Source organism: Cucumis melo, chromosome 4 (assembly GCF_025177605.1).
Source record: "Cucumis melo cultivar AY chromosome 4, USDA_Cmelo_AY_1.0, whole genome shotgun sequence".
In the NCBI taxonomy this organism is placed as follows: domain Eukaryota; kingdom Viridiplantae; phylum Streptophyta; class Magnoliopsida; order Cucurbitales; family Cucurbitaceae; genus Cucumis; species Cucumis melo.
This window is the reverse complement of record NC_066860.1, coordinates 3614167-3632835: the sequence shown is the minus strand read 5'-3', so window position 1 is coordinate 3632835 and position 18669 is coordinate 3614167. Positions and strand designations below refer to the sequence as shown.

At 34.4% G+C, this 18669-nt stretch overlaps 3 protein-coding genes across 5 annotated transcripts; 2 read left to right on the top strand and 1 right to left on the bottom strand.

The window, feature by feature from the left end:
• Positions 1-2816: 2816 nt before the first annotated feature.
• On the top strand, positions 2817-3997 carry LOC103499311 (CASP-like protein 4A1). Its single transcript, XM_051083677.1, has 3 exons — positions 2817-2968; positions 3354-3686; positions 3811-3997. Exons 2-3 carry the CDS (start codon positions 3517-3519, stop codon positions 3980-3982), a joined length of 342 nt encoding a protein of 113 aa, XP_050939634.1. The 5' UTR covers positions 2817-2968; positions 3354-3516; the 3' UTR covers positions 3983-3997.
• A 1567-nt stretch (positions 3998-5564) lies between these two features.
• On the top strand, positions 5565-7083 carry LOC127149023 (coatomer subunit beta'-1-like). Of its 3 annotated transcripts, XM_051083675.1 has the most exons (4): positions 5565-5659; positions 5752-5854; positions 6519-6653; positions 6818-7083. In XM_051083675.1, the coding sequence occupies exons 2-4, from the start codon at positions 5790-5792 to the stop codon at positions 6846-6848; spliced, it is 231 nt and encodes a 76-aa protein (XP_050939632.1). In that variant the 5' UTR covers positions 5565-5659; positions 5752-5789; the 3' UTR covers positions 6849-7083. The 3 variants fall into 3 exon arrangements, 2 of the variants coding, with proteins under 2 accessions (XP_050939632.1, XP_050939633.1); XM_051083676.1 differs by lacking the exon at positions 5565-5659 and having other exon boundaries at positions 5671-5854; XR_007820226.1 differs by lacking the exons at positions 5565-5659; positions 5752-5854 and adding an exon at positions 6377-6403.
• A 3693-nt stretch (positions 7084-10776) lies between these two features.
• Positions 10777-12242, bottom strand: LOC103503852 (24-methylenesterol C-methyltransferase 2). The gene has a single exon (XM_008468231.3). The coding sequence runs from the start codon at positions 12068-12070 to the stop codon at positions 10988-10990; it is 1083 nt and encodes a 360-aa protein (XP_008466453.1). The 5' UTR covers positions 12071-12242; the 3' UTR covers positions 10777-10987.
• Positions 12243-18669: the final 6427 nt, after the last annotated feature.

Sequence of the window (18669 nt, the reverse complement as noted above, 5' to 3'; positions counted from 1 at the left end):
TTTAGTATATGGTTTTTGCGATATGTTTTCTATACCTTTCTGTCCTTTATTTTTTTTTCTATAACTATGATGGAATTCCATTCATTATTTTGAATGGAATCAAAACTCTGAGGCTACTAAATTAAAATTAATCTTATTCTTACGGTTTCCCGATTCAATCTTCATTTGGAGTTTAATTTTTCGTCATAAAAAGGTATGTTTACTTATTTTTTTTTCATACGTTTTTTATTGTGTTTTAATTACAAATAATAATCATCTTCTTCTCTTATGTAGGACGTTGCGACGAAGGAGTTCGAAATTATTTGAAGAGGTACTCTTGTAATAGCCGTTTGTAGGCTTTCGATAATGTATTTTATTTTTGTTCATTTTTTTTCTGGTTTTGTATAATTTTATAATTAACATTTTGTTTCGTTTATAATATGTATATAGAACATTCGATTTAATTTTGTTACATAATGTATCCTATTAATTTTCTGTTTTTTAACAATTTTTTTTCTATATAGTAATAAAGTTTGTACAAATGTGTTTGAAGCTTTGAAAATTTAGGAGTAGACACGTTTAATGACATTTTTTGTTTTAATAATTTAGTCCAAAACGTTTTAAACATAAATTCTAACTTTTATTTTTCTACCAACAAATAATTAAAACAAAAATTATTAAAACAAGGAAAATGTATTTATTTGTTTCATAAAAAAAGAGAAATGATATATTATTTATTTCACTTCAAATATTTGGTATTTTGTTCATTTATATTTAAAGATCAAATATTGAGATTAGTAATTATGAGCAATATAGAAGTCATAAAAAAATTCATATAGATTCTAAATAATTTAAAATTAGTTCAAAATATTCTCTTCATCTAAAAATTTAAAATTTAGTTCAAAAATATATATACATTGAAAATAGGTTTTTTCCTAAAAAGAAAAAAGAAAATAGGTTATGTAGCATATTGTGACGTTAAAGAAAGAAAATAAATGTTGGTGATTTTCAAACATTTTTCCTATTCTCGATTCTAATGTTCTTAAGCCTCATTTAATAACAATTTTTATATTTAGTTTTATACTTTTGAAACTTCAACTATTTCTAAAGTTATTTTATTCTCACACATTTGTATGAAATTGTATTTTAACCACAAACTTATTAAGATGTTTTAACCACAAACTTTTTTCTTTTATTTTAACCTTCTTTATGTTTTGTTGAATTTTTTTTTTTCAACCAATTTTATTTCTATTTTTAAAATACTTATTTTAGAACTAAAATAGATTGTAAAAATTGTTGAAAATAAAATAAAATTATAAGTCATAATTTCAAATTACAAATTCCAAACTATTGTTCGGTTTTCAATGTTCTCGTCAGTCATAATCTAATTTTTTTGTTCTATGTTTATAGTTTTACTAAATATGGATATTACTAAGTTTACATATCTTTTCACAATATATCGATATTGTACTAATTTAAATAGTACATGTTTTTAGGGAACTTTACATACATTGTAATGGATGAACAAACACTTATTGGAGTTCTAACTGCATTCACGTTGGCCCAACGTCAGATTTTACTAACGTTGGAGCTATTAATGAACAACAATAAGCGTCTCCCACATACACCGCCCGATACACGCCATAGAATTAGGGAGCTTGCTTACTTTCACATGATACACGAGTCAGATCTTGTGTGTCGGCAAAGCACGCGGATGGATAGGCGAACATTCGCAATTCTATGCCATTTACTTAGAAATGTCGCTGGTCTTTCTTCAACTGAAATTGTCGATGTTGAGGAAATGGTAGCAATGTTCTTGCACGTCCTCGCTCACGACGTGAAGAACCGCATCATACAACGTGAAGAACCGCGTAAACAATTTTTCAATTAGTACTCACACGTCATATTTTTTTTGTGCCCGCAGTCGCATCCTGCAGCGAAAGGACTCCTGAACAAACCATTCCCGTATTACGACGAGCTTACATATGTATTTGGTCGCGATAGGGCGACCGGTCGGTTCGCTGAGACATTCGCGGACGTGGGGTCTAACGAGCCTGGTGGGGGATATGACAGATTTGATATGGGGGATGGAAACGAGGACTTCCCGCCCGTGTACAGCCAGGGAGTTGACATCTCGCAGGACAATGTACGTGCATCTCGACCTTCTCGCGCTTCAGAGGGTAGGATCGGATCAAGTGGATCGAAGAGGAAGAGGGGAAGTCAGCGAGACTTCGATGTAGAAGCTATACATCTGGCGCTCGACCAAACAAACGAGCAACTCAGGCAGATTGCGGAGTGGCCAGCACGCAACCACTAGAAGAAATCTAGTCTTTAATGTCGGGTGAAAAAAATGAAAAATGGGCTTTAATGTCGTTTTTCAAAAGGCGGATGTTTAATGTCGGTTTTAAACCGACATTAAAGATAGAGCTTTAATGTCGGTTTAAAATCGACATTAAACACCCTGCTTTTTTAGAACTGACATTAAAGCCCATTTTTATTTTATTTTTATTTTTATTTTTTAATTTTGTAAAAATTCAACTTTCTCTCTCTTACTTTACTCTTTTCTCAAACCCTCCCCACACTATTTTTCATCTTTCTCAAATTTCTTTCACCCTTCTCAATCTCGATCACTTTCTTCCCTCTCTTCTTCGATAGCTGCTCAATCTCATCACTTTCCGACCGGCTCTACCACTTACTTGAACTACTTGACCACCGCAACCACCGGCACAGCCCATGTCGAACTTCCGTCTTCACTATCGCTTCTTTTCAGTTACTCTTTATCTTCTTCTCCTTTCATTTTCTCTCCTTTTCAGCCATTCGCAGTACGTTGATGATGAATCCGATCAAGATTGTCTGGTCTCTCGCTTTCAACGCTACCTCAGAATCTAAACCGCACATCCAGATCCCGATTACGCCTCCGCCGTCGCCTTCCTCAGATCTCAAGCACAAGAAATCGGTCTCCATATGCAGGCACTCGAGTTCGGTCCAGGTAAGCCTCTTCTTCTTGTGACTTGGTATGGATCATTTTTCCATTTGGAATCTCAGAAACCGGGATTTCATCCCTGTCCGATGGAGATTGGGGGTTTTGATGGAGCTGCGAAGTTCGTTCAGTCGAAGGAGTTCAAGGAGTTGAATGTAGGGTTTATGATGGATGAAGGACAAGCTTCACCGAGAGATGAGTTTAGGGTTTTTTACGCCGACAGATCGCCATGGTAGTTGATAATCAAGGCTAAAGGAACCCCTGGCCATGGATCTAGAATGTACGATAACAGCGCAATGGAGAATTTGATGAAGAGCGTGGAGATTATCAGTAGATTCAAAGAGAGCCAATTTGAATTAGTTAAAGTCGCCTCCGCTAATCCTCCATCTCCCAGACCTGTAGCAGCCAACCGCGCGCAGCCATCTGAGCCGATTGTTGTGACGAAGGTGGATACTGAAATACAGGGGGTGCGGAAGGTGGAAGAGGTTAGCGATAGTGATGGCGATGGCGATGTAGAGAGTGCCGATGGGGGTAAGGTTGGGCGAGGACGGAAGTTGATGGAGAGTTTATCGATTAAGAAAATTAAGAAGGAGGAATTGAGGAAGAAGATCTTGTTAGGGTTTAGAATTTGTGGATTTGCCTTCTGTTTGGTCTCGGTTTCGGTTATGGCTTCTGATAAGGATCAGGGCTGGGCTTTGGATTCATTCTATCGCTATAAGGAATTCCGGTAATCAATTCGTTCAATGAAACCATTTCTTCCTATTGAAATTTCTTATGCAATTTCCTTCTAACTTCAATTGAATTGGATATTCTAAAATTGATTCAATTGGGGAATTTCATTAAATTTGTAGGTACTGTATGGCAGTGAATGTTATTGGATTTGTTTACTCTGCACTTCAATCCTATGATCTTGTCTATTTTCTCTCTACTGGAAAACACATGATCCGTAATCACTTCAAGCAATACTTCGATTTCTTCATTGATCAGGCAAGTTTCTATTTTGGCTTGAAATTGGGTTTCTGAATCTCAATCTTTTTCATTATTAATTCTGTGATAATCTCAGTACCTAACCCAAAATACATCACACTCAACACATTGGATGGCTAAGATTAGGCCAATAGTTTAGTCCTGAATTTAGATGACATTCTTTTTTATTCCCTGTCCTGCAGTTCATCTTGGCGGCCCTTGTTTAATAACCAAGTTTTTACTTCATATTACGACCTCAATGACTCATTTATTATACTTTCGGGCTAGTTTTGTTCTAATGTTTTGGGTGCCTCTTGGTTAACTAATGATCTCGGATTTATTAGCCAAGACAAGAATCTCTAGTCTAAAGAGGTTTAGAGCAAAAGCAACAAAAGAAACCGTTAAATGGCTAATTTGGACACTATAATGAGAGGCAGCTGTAGCTTATTTTCTTTTGCTCTACAACATTTAGGGAAAAGGTAAATAAATTAAGATAATAAAATGTGAATGTACCTTAAAATAAGAGCAAATAAGAAAGTGGTGACAGGAATACAATTGAAGGCTGCAGCTCCTAAAGTTGCTGATGTATACTTAACCCCTACCCCATAAGCATTCCAACCAAATGTAGACCTGCATTTTTAATTTCATTTACACATACAAAAAAAAAAAAAAACCCATCAAAGTAAATATAATCTGAATTAAGTTAAGAGCATTCAACTACTTTGCAATATAATTAGTTTGTACAAACTCCAGAATGGCCTGCATGAAAATTATCAACACATCTCCTTTTGATAAACTAGCCATTTCCTTTCTACAGTCATAATCCATGAAAAAACAAACAAACAAAACACAGTTAGAGATCTGTTTTTTTTTCCTCTACAAACTCTGTATTTTCTCAACTGTGTTCACTTGAGAGTGATTATTGGCTTTGGTTTCTCAAAAAAAAAAAAAAAAGAACAAAATTCAGACTCATGGAGTACACAACTGTATTTGATTAAAGGATAATAAAATAAAAATAAAAAGAGTTAGGAAATGTATTTAGTAATGATATGGAGTACTTTACCTCGGATTTTCTTGTATGGTTTTTTTTTTTTTTGCGAACTTAGGGCCTGCTGCAGTATGGACAATGACTTACTTGTAATGTGTTGGAGTCATATGCTAATGTAAACATTCCTAATAATGTGGGGTATCTTTTATTTAACTGTGTTGTAATGCAACTTCATTGTTTCTACTTTGAACCCCCATGAATGTGCATATTGTTTATGCTAAAGCTGATGTTGAATCATGTATTTATTAGTGGATTCTTCCTATATTTTCTATTTACTAACTTATGTTCTACTTAGGTGGTCTGTACATCCATGAAAAGTAAGGAACTATCATTATTTTATGTTGTTCCATTGTTAGTCGAGCACATCTATGGAGGAACTCTGTTAACCATGTAAGAATAGTTGTTATGCCGTTAAGAAGTCGATGAAGTTCAATTGTTTTCCTTACACAATATGGATCTGAATCTTGCTTCTCACTGCATCATTGTTTTGATGTATTTCTATATGTACGGATTGATGCATTGCCTTAAAAGTCGTTTCTATATGTACGGATTAATGGCCAAAATCTAACTTGATAAATAACATCATAATTTCAGGTAACCACAATGTTCCATTTGGATCGACCCATGTATTTGCTTGGATATCTTGCCAGCCAAAGTCGGGTCTACTTGATAGACAAAGAGTTCAAGTATGGAAACTGTAGTCCTTTTCGTAGAGTCATGGAATCTTGATTCGATATGAGCTGTGTTCAGAAGTTTGATGGTATTTATTGTGATGCAGTGTCGTTGGATACACATTGAAGTGTTAAGACCCTTGTAATGCGTGGGGACTATGAAAGAGCCAACGAAATCTTACCTTCAATTCCCAAAGAGCATCGTAACAGGTAATAGTCCAAAGAGTTTAAAGTTTTTCATTGAAGTGTTGAGAATATTTTGCTGTTCAATAATATTTTCTTTCTAGCCTAGCTTGTACATGATAAGCTAGGATTGTTTGGATATGAAGGTACTACCCCATTATTTGTTTCCATGGTTGTGGATGGTTCCTGCAAGTTCTGATGCAGTCTGAGATTCATTTGTGTTGTTTGTTTCCTTTTCCCTTTCTGTGTTTTGTTTCTTCAGTTTCCCCCTTGAATGTTTAATTCAACACCTAACATTTGACAATATTTCAAATGGAAAATCTTATAGTATTTAACCATATGGAAATTTATGGGATATCTGTACCTGAAATATTTTGAATCGATGGGCCCTCATACCCTGGGTTGTCTTTTAAAAGAACTTATTTTATTTTTTCTTTTTTGTTTCGTTTTTTTTTTTTTTTTTGCTTCTTGGGTATTTACTATCTCCTTACGTGCTAAAATATTCTGAATATCCAAGGGCTCTTGTTTTCATACTCAAACTTTTTGCTTCTTGGGGATTTCTCTATCTTTTGCGTGGTATGTATATTCCAAAGTCTTGGAGTGGGAGTTTGTTCTTGGTTGTGCCCGATGGATTTCAACTTTTCTTTCTAGTAAAGTTTGGTGTATGATAATTGATCCTGTTCTTTGCTAGTGTGGCCCGTTTCTTGGAAGCACGAGGTATGATAGAGGAAGCTCTGGAAGTAGCTACTGATCCAGAGGAGTATCCTAATTTGTTTAATGATTGGCAAGTTGCACTTTCTGTTGAATCTAGAGCTGCACAAGACAGGTAAAAGTTTGTTTTCTTCTGTTTAGGGTTGCATTTGTTTTTCACATCATTATGTGCACCTGCCAACGGAAGTGCACAAATGCATGTGCAAAACAAAACAACAAATTTATAATTCATTCGAAGTTTTGGATTACAAGGTTTTTCTGTTTTGATGTCTTTTACAGGGAGTTATCACTAAACAAATGCCTGCAATAGAAGAAATGGTTGCAAGTGAGTACAATTAGCCAGACCCTCATCTTTGTGACAAGATCTTGAAGTTAGTCATTTGTGAAGCGTTCTAGTTTGCTATTAGTTGCAGTTTTAGTTATTGCTCTCTCAATATATTCTTTTTCTTTTTTTTTTCAAAGGATGATCAGTGTAATAATTAAGCTTCATAATTTCTGTGTTTGGATCCAAGTTGTATATAAATGTACACATTATTAAGATTTCATTTTGTATATGTACAAGTAAAAGATTTCATTTTTAACTATTTGGTGTCATACAAAATGAACAATAATGTAAGGATTTAATAAAAATAAATTTGAAAAAATGACATTAAAGACATCGTTAATGTCGGTTTCAAAACGACATTAAAGACAACTTTAATGTCGGTTAAAAAAAATTAAAGACATCTTTAATGTCGGTGGAAAAACGACATTAAAGATGTATCATAAGCGACATTAAAGACATATTTAATGTCGGTTATCCACCGACATTAAAGATGAACCGACATTAAAGGCCTTCAATAACACCTTCAAAGATGTCAGTTTATAACCGACATTGAGGCCTTTAATGTCGGTTCATAACCAACATTAAAGATGTCTTTAATGTCGGTTATAAACCGACATTAAAGCCCAACCGACATTAAAGCCCTTTAATAACGCTCGCAAAGATGTCGGTCGCCAAGTGACATTAAAGGCCTTTAATGTCGGTTTTAAACCGACATTAAAGGCCAGATTTCTTGTAGTGAACCTTACAAATGACAACCACGTACGCACGGAATTCTTTCGCATATTGCGTGAGATGCCAGAACTTACGAGTTTGGATAGGGCGTTATTGCAAAGGCTACTTTTGTCTCGTATGGACGACCTTCGGGGTTTCGTACTCATGCCTGAGGATGAAAGAGAGGGATTCTGTAGAGTCCTCCTACGAGACATAGAGAGATAGTTTCTGTTTGTACTAACCTGTGTTGCTTATTATTTCCTTACGTTTTTATCTGTATGATGTTGACTATTTATGCATTTTCTATTGTCAAGAACTTCTTTTCCTCATTGGTAATGTTTATCTTTATAAAAAATTAATTGTAATAAATTTATCACAATATGTTCACAATTTTATTTTAATTTGGGCAACTATATGTATTAATTTAATAACATTACACATACAACAAATAAAATAGGAGAATAAGACGGATTCGAGGATTTCGTAAAAAAGTATGCAATAATTTTTTTATGATATTTACAATTTAATTTAAATATATTATACCACATAAAAAATTAATTAACCCAACCCATTTAACAATTTTCCCAAATAAAATTTATCACAAAATCCACATAAACCTACCCACCTAACCCTTCTCCCAAACACATTTTATCATAAAATTCCCATAAAACTACCCACCTAACCCTTCCCCCAAACACATATTATCATAAAACTACCTTTTTAAACCCTTCCCCCAAACAAGGGTTATGATAAAACTAGGTTTAACTTAACACTAGTTTTATCTTAACACTAACCCTTCCCTAAATCAACCCTTCCCCCAAACGCACCCTTAATGTTTTGTTCGTCAATGACTCCGAAAGAGAATGACAAAATATTATCTTTTTAAAAAATAAAAAATCAAATAATAAAACAAATATTATCCTCTATAATCAGTAGTTTAAATTTAAAGTAATTAAATGTTTAGTTTGTTTTTTAAAATCCTTTTCTTCCCATTATTTGAAATTTGTTTTAATTATTAAAAAAAATGAAAAAGTTTAATATAATATAATTTTAAAAATTAAAATTATATTTGAATTTTTGAAAAACCGATGCAGTACATTTAAAATTGTAATTTGAAGAATAATTTAACTCCATTACATATATATATATATATATATAAATTTACTTGGTATTTTTTCAGAATTGTATTTTTAAAAGTTAGTGTCTTCTTTTCCTAAAGTTTAGTTATATGATTTTTGTAATACTCTAATTCTTATATTTTATATATACATATGTGCATTCCATACTTAATGAAAAGAAACACATGTTGGATGTGTAATCACTGTCCTCTGAATATATATCATATGTGCATCGTTTACATCAATTGATCCTCATCAAACATATACTTTGAAAAAGTTGCATTCTGCCAAGACCAACTATACATATTCTACCTAATATTTTGATTTTAATATTTCGTGATTAACAATTAGAAATGTCACATTCAAATTTTCTTTTGAAAAGACAACACCTGCACTAAGAGAGTCCATTTTCGTCCCATTATTGCCATTTTCATGTGTAGAATATTTATAGTAAATTAAATTAAATAAATAAATATGAATTAATTTTAACAACTAATGTAAATACCTTGTTATCTTAGGGATGCCACAAAATCTTATCCAAAGATATTGATTATTGATTATTGATTATTCTACCATGAAAAATAAAATTAAATCATCAAATGAAAATTGCAAACAAAAAATACAATAAGCAACAACAACAACCAAATCTGTAACTTAGACATTTTCAAAAACATTCACAATATTGTAGATCGTTGCCTCTCAACACCTACGCAACGTAAATCAGAAAAATCTGTCCAATTAGTCCAAATAAAAATTCTACGACCAATAACATTTTCTCCAAAAAAAGTAATCTGAACAAAAAGAGAGAGAGAGAGAGAGAGAGAGAGAGAGAGAGAGAGAGAGAGAGAAAGGAATATGAATTCATCGTTTTGAAATTTAACCTAAAATTTTCATTTTGGAATAATTGTCACTCGTTCACATATCAATGGTTCCATAAATTTATGGTTGTCCCATTTTGATCTTTGCTAATTTAGAAATGGTTTCTTATGATCCAACAAATTGATAAAAGTAAAATTCCTTCAAAGACTTAAATACAGAAAGCAAGTTGGAGTTAAATTGAGAAAAGCAAATATTTATTTAAATCCATAATATATAACATTAATTAAGAAAAGCAGTTTGAAGAATATGTCAATAACAGCTAGCTCTTATTCTTTATCATATTCACTTTTCATTATACTTTAGACATCAAATCAACCATTAAAAAAAAAAAGAAAGAAAAAAAGGTTGTAAAAGCCACTTTGATGAGGGCAAAGCAATGCGACATTAAACAAATGCTGCCCATTTTCTTCTTCAATTCTCTTTCTAATGATGATTTTTTTTTTTTTTTTTTTTTTACCTTTCTCTCAACCTTCAAAGTTAATTATATTATTTCGATTATAAAGTTGTTCAATAATTAGGAGTGTATTAGAAATCATATTATGTATAATTTGAATTTGGGTAAAAGATGAAAATATTATTATCAAGAATAAAATAAGATATATATTGATGGAAAGAAACAACAAAAGTTGGCTGTGTCACATAGCCAAAAATGAATTAGAAAAATGAATGGTTAGGGGGGGAGACAACGAGGAAACAGGCACATTGCTTTTCTCATTGAAGTCACGTGCAAACCTTGCCTTTCTTCATTATCTTAATAATAATAATAATAATAATAATAATAATAATATGTTTTAATAAAATAAAATCTGCAATTTCTATTTCACTGTCTCATCCTCTTTGTTTCTTTCCTTTCCCAAGAATCTTTGTACAGCTCACTCTTCCCCCACCACACGTGTCCCACGTGGCTCGATCTCCGAATAAATTATATATATCTTTGTTTTTTTCTTCATCAATGTTTCTCTCTCGCAACAACTTCAAAACTCAACATTTCCATATTTAAATTAAATCAAATTAAAGTAAATCGAATTTTTATGTTGTGTTGCATTTGTATATTTACTCAAGAAGACAATTACGGATTTAAATAAATATTTGCATGCAGCCAAAGTACACCGGAACGCCATTCCCGACAAAACCTCGCGAGTCGCGACTCAATAGACAGCTACGAACCGAATTAAAAATATTTTATTTTTTTTCTAGATATATAATAAACAAAAAACCCATTTTTTTTTCTCTTTTTCTTTATAAATAATAATTCCAATTACATGAAGGAAACAAAAAAAAAAAAAAAACTAATATTAGCCGAAGACGAGGACGAAAACAAGAGAAGTAATAATAGTAAAATAATGAACAGAAACAAGAAAAAGAAAAGATGTGAGAAACAGCGCCGTACCGGAGAGGCCTTGATTGACAACTCTTCTAACAAGTTTTAGGGGATTCCGGTTTTCGGCAAACGATCAAATGCATAGGCGAGAATATTCCAGCATCGCCGCTTCGAGTCAAATAATCAGCTGCTTCCACCAACATTTCATGAACATCCAGAGTTCCTTTCGGAGCGATTCTCAACGTAGCCAGAATCGTCACCAGTATATGATTCCTCCAGTACGCAACTCGCCCCATTTTCAACCTCTCCCACCACGGCAGCGCCGGCGGTTTGGCCAGATCCTCCTCTTTCAAAACCTCAAAACCTACTTTCTTCGCCGATTTCGCAACGTCACTGTACGATTTGACCCCAGGTAAAGCATTCCCTCTTGCAATCTCTTCAATGATCTTCACATGCTCTGGGTTTGAGGTATCGTATTTATCGGTAGAAACCCATTCTAACGATACGAATAACGAACCGGGTTTCAGCACTCTGTAAATTTCAGAGTATACATCTTCAAGCTTCGGCGCGTGACACGTTGCTTCAATAGCGTAAGCCCCATTGAAGGTTTCGTCGGAAAAGGGCATTTCTAAGAAGTTTCCGCATACCACTTCACACAGCGAGTCTAATCCAGCTTTTCTGTTGTGTAATCTAGCACGTTGGACTTGGTAATCGTTGATCGTGATTCCGACTACATTGGCTTTGGAATGAGCAGCGATGGATCGCATCGGACCACCGACGCCGCATCCGACATCGAGGATCCGATCGCCGGGTTTGGCTTTGACTAGATCGGCGACCATTTCTTCGTGGAGACGGGTGGCTTCTTTGTAAGACTTTCCAGGAATGGGACGTGCGAAGTGGAAGGATTGTCCCCAACCCCACTCGTAAATATCAGTGACTAAGTTGTAAAAGGTATCGACATAATCGGGGACTTTTTCGGTGGTTTCAATCTTCTCAGGGCGGCGGAAGAAGGACCAGTATTGTTTGTACTTGTCTTGGATTTTCTCGGAGGAGATAGAGCCGCCGGAGAGGTTGACGGCAAGTTTGCCTTGGCGTTCGGCGGAGCCATAGATGAAGAAGAACCAGTAAAGGCCGGCAGCGAGGAGAGTCCCGGTGAGGAATAAGGGGAGAGAATCCATTAGTAGTGTGAGAAAGGGAAGAGGAAGTTTTTGTGAAGAATATAAAGCAGCAGCCTTTGAAAATGAAAGTGTTTAAATGTGGTGTCAATGTGAGGAGGCACGTGAGCTGCACCTGCCCCACAATTTTATTTTTATTTGACAGCGAAATAAACAATAATTATTAATTTCTAATATAATAATAAAAAAAAAAGTGAGTGAGTGAGTGAGTGAGTGAGTGAGTGAGTGAGTGAGTGAGTGAGTGAGTGAGTGGGGAGTTGGAATTGGGAAGTGGGCCCTCCGAAATTCCTATTGAATCCCTCCATTTTTATTATTGTTTTTCTTTAAATGGAAAAATATTTTATTCTTTTTTTATTTTGTTTTTTTCATGGAACTTAATCATACGTTATACCAAAATGAAAAAATTGTTATTATAATTTATTTTTACACAAAATAAGTACACATTTTCTTCTAAAATTAATGCTCATTGAATTACATTAGATCATAAGAAAAATTAACCCTTACAAGTTAAAATCATTAGACCTCTATTTACATCATTAAAAGAAAAACAACTGTATAAATAAATTGATTTTCAAATTTTAATTAGTCTATCAAAAATTCAAATACAATAATAAATTTTGTAACAACTAAATTGAAACTAAACCATGTGTAACACATTTTGAAATATTTAAGCCAAATAAAAATTATAATCATAATTTTAGGATTAATTTTTTTTAAAAAAAAATGTTTACTCCAAGTGTTGAGTCCACTTTAACTTTTTTTTTTTTTTTTTTAACTGAGTCTACTTTAACATTTACTTTATTAAAAACAACACCAATGATTTTTATGTCAAGTTAAGAAAATAAAAATTAAGACTTTTTTTCTTTGAGAAGTTTAAAAAAACAATTTTAGTATTTTACATGTATTAATGAGTTTTCACTGATGCTGGCTTTGGTTTTCAACTAACTAATTCAAAATATTATAATGTGAAAATCCGAAAAATAAAAAATTATTCAGAAATTTCAATTAAGATATCTGAAAATGATAATTAATAATGCTGAGAAAATTACCAAATAAAAATTTCTATTTGTCTCTCATTTGTGTTCAAATAAATGTTTATACCAAAAGGTATGTATGTGTTGATGAAAATTGGTTATATAAGTTAATTATTTTCATCATTAAAACAATAATAATTATTGTGTTTAAGTTAAATTAATAGCCTTCACTTAGGATACTTATTTCACACACTGTTTACAAGCTTTTAAAAATGTCATCTATTTTTTCACATATGGTTTTTATCAATAAAATTAAACAATTTTTTTGTACTTGAGTAATAATTTCATTTAATGATGTTATGGGTACATTTATGGAAATAGGTGGAGACCATGGAGTCTAGGCCTTTAGGGATATAAGAGATTAAATTGGTAGACCCAATGCCGACAAAGTCTACATCCTACCAACAGCCACCCTTGACTTTAAGAGAGACAATCCTAGTGGATAGAGGAGAACTTAGGTACTTAGAAATAGCTAAGAGAATTCATGAAGAAGTTTGATGATAACTTAGGTAACAAAACAAAACCTTAGATAACCTATGGATATCTGCGCAACATCTATTTGACAAGTCCCATCGTTTAAGAGTGTCAATCTTTGCACTGGCACTACAAGAAATTGAAGGGTTCTAGATGTCAGAAGCTAGAACGTCGGAATAAATACCTGTTTCCCGATGCCGTTTTGCACACGTCGGAATTCGTCGAAAACATTATTTTAATCTTTCGTTTTTTTCGAAGATTCACGAAGCGCGTCGAAAAACAAGAAGACATTTCCGACATCTAGGTTTATGGCGTCGGGAATAGTTCACAACTAAAAAAGAAATTTAACTTATCCTGATGCCCCATACAAGAAGTTGGGCATGGTGACACTTGTTCCTAACGATTCTCGTCTGGCGTCGAAAATTGGTAACATATTTTCCGACGACTTGCATGGGTATCAGGAAATACATGAATATTAATTATGTCAGAGCAGAGGTTCCCGACGGCCCATCCATGACATCGAAAAATATGTTACCAATTTCCTACGCCATTAGTGACGCGTCAAAAATGGCGTCGGGTATACGGTAGAAATCTCGACGTCTTCGTGGGGTGTCGGGAGTTCTCCTATATATTTCATTTCAATTCTGTGAAAGACAGAACTGAAACGAAGAAAAGAGGAGAAGAGAAGAAGGATCGTCGCCCTCGCCGCGCCTAAGCTTCCCCTCGTCGTCACGGCTCCTCGCTACCACGTCGTCCTTCTTCCTTTTCTAGTAAGTTTAAAGCAATTTCTCATTAACTTTGAAGTTAGTTTAAGTTAGAAATTAGTTTAAGTTAGTTAGTTTATAGTTTTGTTTTTTGAAGTTAGTTTAAGATTAAATATTGAATTAGTTTTGGAGTGTGGGTTGAAAATTTAGGGGAGGGGGGAATTATTTGAGAAATTAGGTTGGAGAATTTAAATTTTGGTTCCAAAATTTAAAAATTTTGAGGGTGAAGAGTTAATTGAACGGAATGGGTTAAGAATTAGAGTAGGTTTGAATTGGAATTTTTGAATTAGGGGGGGGGGGGGGGTTCAATTGGAATAGAGAATTGATAAATTGAACTTTTTAAGGAGGTGAGGTAGGTTTAATTGAATATTTGAAAGAGATGAGTTAAAAATTTAGGGGAGGGGGCTAAGGGTTATTACTGTTTTAAAAATTCTGTAATTTGTGTTAAGATTCGTTTTGGCTATCCTGCAGTTATGGTAGCTTTTTTCATTTTGAATTTGTTTGGGTTTCTAAGGATTTGAAGGGGTGGTAGTAAGGTAGCATTGTTGGAAGGGGTGGGTAGGATGTGAAGATTGAATTTGTTTGTGGTTAATTAGATTGTGGTGGCTATCGTGCAGTTACGGTAACTTCTATAGTTTGAAGTTAGTTTTAGTGAAAATTTTGGGAGATTGTATGTTCAGAGGAGTTAGTTTAGGATGTGAAAGGAGAGGAATATGTTTCTAATTAAACCTATTTATGTTTTAGGGACTTAAACAATGGATAAGAGCTAGATGAAACTTAGGAATAAGTTTTTCCTTAAGTATAAAGAGGGAGTGACCCAATTTTTAGAAGTTACCAAGTTTCATGTTGATGCTTACAGACGAATAAGGTGTCCATGCAAGAGATGTATGAACTCAAATTGGAACTCACTACAGGGTGTGGAACAACATCTACTGACTATTGGAATATCCCCCTACTACACAGAATGAGTGTATCATGGAGAGTCAGTTAGCTTTAGAGATACATAAAACTTTGAGGAATGAACTAGTAGTAATCTATTTGATGAAGGAACTAGTAGTAGGCAGTTTGATGAAGAAGATGATATGTTTAGTATGCTTAATGCTTTACAAGCCCCGATGGAACAGGAAGAGGAAACGAAGGAAGGTCGTTTGGAGGATGAAATGTCGAGGAAAATATTGGGGTAGATATAAATGAAGATACAACAAATATATTTCAAGACTTATTGAATGAAGCACGTAATGTGTACCTCGGTTGTTTTGAATTTTCTTCGAATTTTTTGGTTAAGTTAATGCATGGTGAAGGTTCTAAATGGTTGGAGTAATAAGTCCTTCGACATATTGTTAAAACTTTTAAGAGTAGCATTTCCAATGTGTAGTAGTACTATCCCTAGTTCATCTGATGAAGCCAAACAAAAACTTCGTGATTTGGGCTTAGGATATGAGACAATTCATGTGTGCAAGTATGATTGTGTATTGTATTGGAAAGGGTTTGTTGATTTGCAACATGTGGCCAGGCTCGGTACAAGGTTAATCATAATCGATGATGACACTCCATGCAGGATTGACATCAATCTCACAATCGTTGAAAGATCGATTGTGCGTCATGTTACTGACGACTTCATCAATGATATAGATGAGCACTTGTCACATACAAGCGGAATAAGCGACAACGACGAATGATAGTGAAAAACCACGTAGCCACATATTTCTGCAGTTTATATATTTCGATTTTAGTTATGTGTTAGTATTTGCTTATTGAATGTTTCTTTTGTATGTGTACAAGCCCTATGTTCTCATTTTCGAGCGATTAAGACAAGAGCGATGTCATGTTCCTCAAGTTTACAGAGGCGCTAGATAACCTGTGGGAGGATCGTCGTCGGTGAACGACAATTCAGGTGAGTCTAATAATGATATATATTTTAACTTAGGATTATTTGAACTTTGTTTCTAACATTGTATGTTTTTATAATTTATTGAGCAGGTACTTCTTAACCATCTACGACTCCGACTCCTAGGAGATGTGTGCAATCTCGACTGTTAGAGTTGGAGTGCTACGTTGCAACCAAAGGGCAGATTTCGATGATGATCACCCGTGGCACGGAGAAGCATATTTTCCCACACGTCGTTCGCTTCAGCCAGGCGATAGGCTGTGTGTGGAAAAGACATTTCCTGACTGCTGCCTTAAGTGGACGAACGTAGGCAGAGAATACTTCAAGGTCTCAAGGCCGACCTCTAGGTAAGTCCACTACACATTTCTATTTTCATTTGAAAGATATTTAAGTTAACCAAGCTAATGTGGTTTTTATGTTTGATTTCAATAATCAACCAATGAATAGGTTCGTTGAGCATCAGATGCTCAGCACCTTTAAAGAGTTTCGGGCCGACTGTCACAGACACTTCAAAAATTACAGCAGCCTCGAGGAGGCTCGTACTAACCCACCATACCTATTGGTGGGACGTGATGAGGATTAACACTACCCCTGTGACCACTACTTGCGTCGTGTATTCCAGTGAGCAACTGAACCCTTTGTCATGGTTAATTATGATTTCAACTTTTAATATGTATAAAAATTGACGGACGAATAAGACTGCTACACAAAAGAAACCTTACAATCACAGCAACAGGTCAAAGTCATTTCTACAACAACAGCTCAAGCTCGCTGAGCAAAAAGGGGAGACGGTCGACTGTGTAGAATTATTCCGACAAACACACATTCAAGAAGGGACATTTGTGTCACAGGCTGCGGAGGATGTGCATGTAAGTTATCCAAGCAACACTTCTACTCTTATTTGTCCTTTTTAATATATAATATATTTTTTATTTACTAAGATAGTTTCTAAATTTGTTATAGAATCAAATACTAGAACTCCAATCCCAGCCTACCTCAGAGGGTACTCAGCCACTCTCTGGAAACGAGATATTCGAGACGGTGTTGGGTAGACGACCGAGCTATTTAAAAGGCCTTGGGGACCCAAGCCCAAGGCTCGCAGGATGGGTAGTGCGAGCAGTACCACGACCTCATATTCGTAGTCCACAATAGAGCTTCAATTACAGGCTGCACTTGATGAAGTTATGCTACAGATTGAACAACAGACAAGAAATCACAATGTGTAGCTTCAGAAGTGGAACAAATGCGAAAGCTCATAGGACATGACTTGGGCACAACAAGGACCACCACAAGATCCCTAGCTTTGCAGTACGTATATATGTTTTCATTATTCTTAAGTTCTTGAAATGACAGTATCTAGTGATGATATGCATTATGTACTAAACTTAGTCACTTTTGTATCATTGTAGGACTCGCGATGTAGAATGGCGTACGAGACTCGTTAGAAGATGTATGACTTTTTTTGTGCTTTTTTTAGTGAGGAATATTTTTTTATTTCTATTATGAACTTTGTTACATTTTTTGAATTGTTTGTATTATGAACATTTTTTTTGTTGAATTTCTGTTTGTATCTCGTAATTTACTATTTTACTAATTTATTTTGAATTTTCTTTAATTAAATAAAAAATGAATGTGAGTGTTTCAAGAAGATTAGTCTTACAAGAACTAAATCTTATAGGAAAATATTACAAGAAAATATTTCAAAAAAAAATAAAAAATTACATATTCATTATATTTTTTGACGTAGTACATATGTCGATTATTGTCTACACATGGATGACATCGGATATACAAACATCGGCAATAGTTATTTTCGATGCATAGCTGACCGTCGGTAATGATAATGTCGAGAGAAGTGTATTCTCGATGCCTTGTTGGTGACGCAATGAGAATCTCCCGATATGTTTCTTCCGACGGTTTTCCCAACGTCGCGTTCTGCGTCAGGAATTCAGTTCTCGATGTTATTAATACTTACGCTGACGTATTTATGCGTCGAGAGTCGCCCCACTTCTTGTAGTGAGGCAAAGTCAAGTATTGGTTCACTTTCATAATATGATCTGAACACCGGTAGAAAACCAAACGAACTAAACATTAGTTGGTTGCTGCTTCAAGTAGAGATATTATAACCCACCAAACTACAACGGCCGTGCTTAATGGTTTCATGAATTAACTAGGGGTCATTATGAACCAAACTGTCTCTTATGAATATTCACTAGACTGGCCTATATATATTACCGATGCCAAAATGAGCTTTGCTCAAAAGTAACCAACATATCTTCTATACTAGAAGTGGAAGGTTTGATCCCCAAGCTCACAATAAAAGAAAACATTATATTAGTGAATAAATTCATCATTTACTAAAAAAATCCACTACTACTTGTTATCAAAATTATTATCACAGCAAACAAAAACTCATATTGTATTATAGATTTGAGGCCAACG

Coding starts and splice junctions, on each gene's coding strand:
- LOC103503852 (XM_008468231.3), bottom strand. CDS start 12,070: ATGGATTCTCTCCCCTTATTCCTCACCGGGACTCTCCTCGCTGCCGGC.
- LOC127149023 (XM_051083675.1), top strand. CDS start 5,790: ATGCGTGGGGACTATGAAAGAGCCAACGAAATCTTACCTTCAATTCCC. Junction 5,855..6,518: donor CCCAAAGAGCATCGTAACAG/GTAATAGTCCAA, acceptor GTTCTTTGCTAG/TGTGGCCCGTTTCTTGGAAG. Junction 6,654..6,817: donor TCTAGAGCTGCACAAGACAG/GTAAAAGTTTGT, acceptor TGTCTTTTACAG/GGAGTTATCACTAAACAAAT.
- LOC103499311 (XM_051083677.1), top strand. CDS start 3,517: ATGGAGAGTTTATCGATTAAGAAAATTAAGAAGGAGGAATTGAGGAAG. Junction 3,687..3,810: donor TATCGCTATAAGGAATTCCG/GTAATCAATTCG, acceptor TTAAATTTGTAG/GTACTGTATGGCAGTGAATG.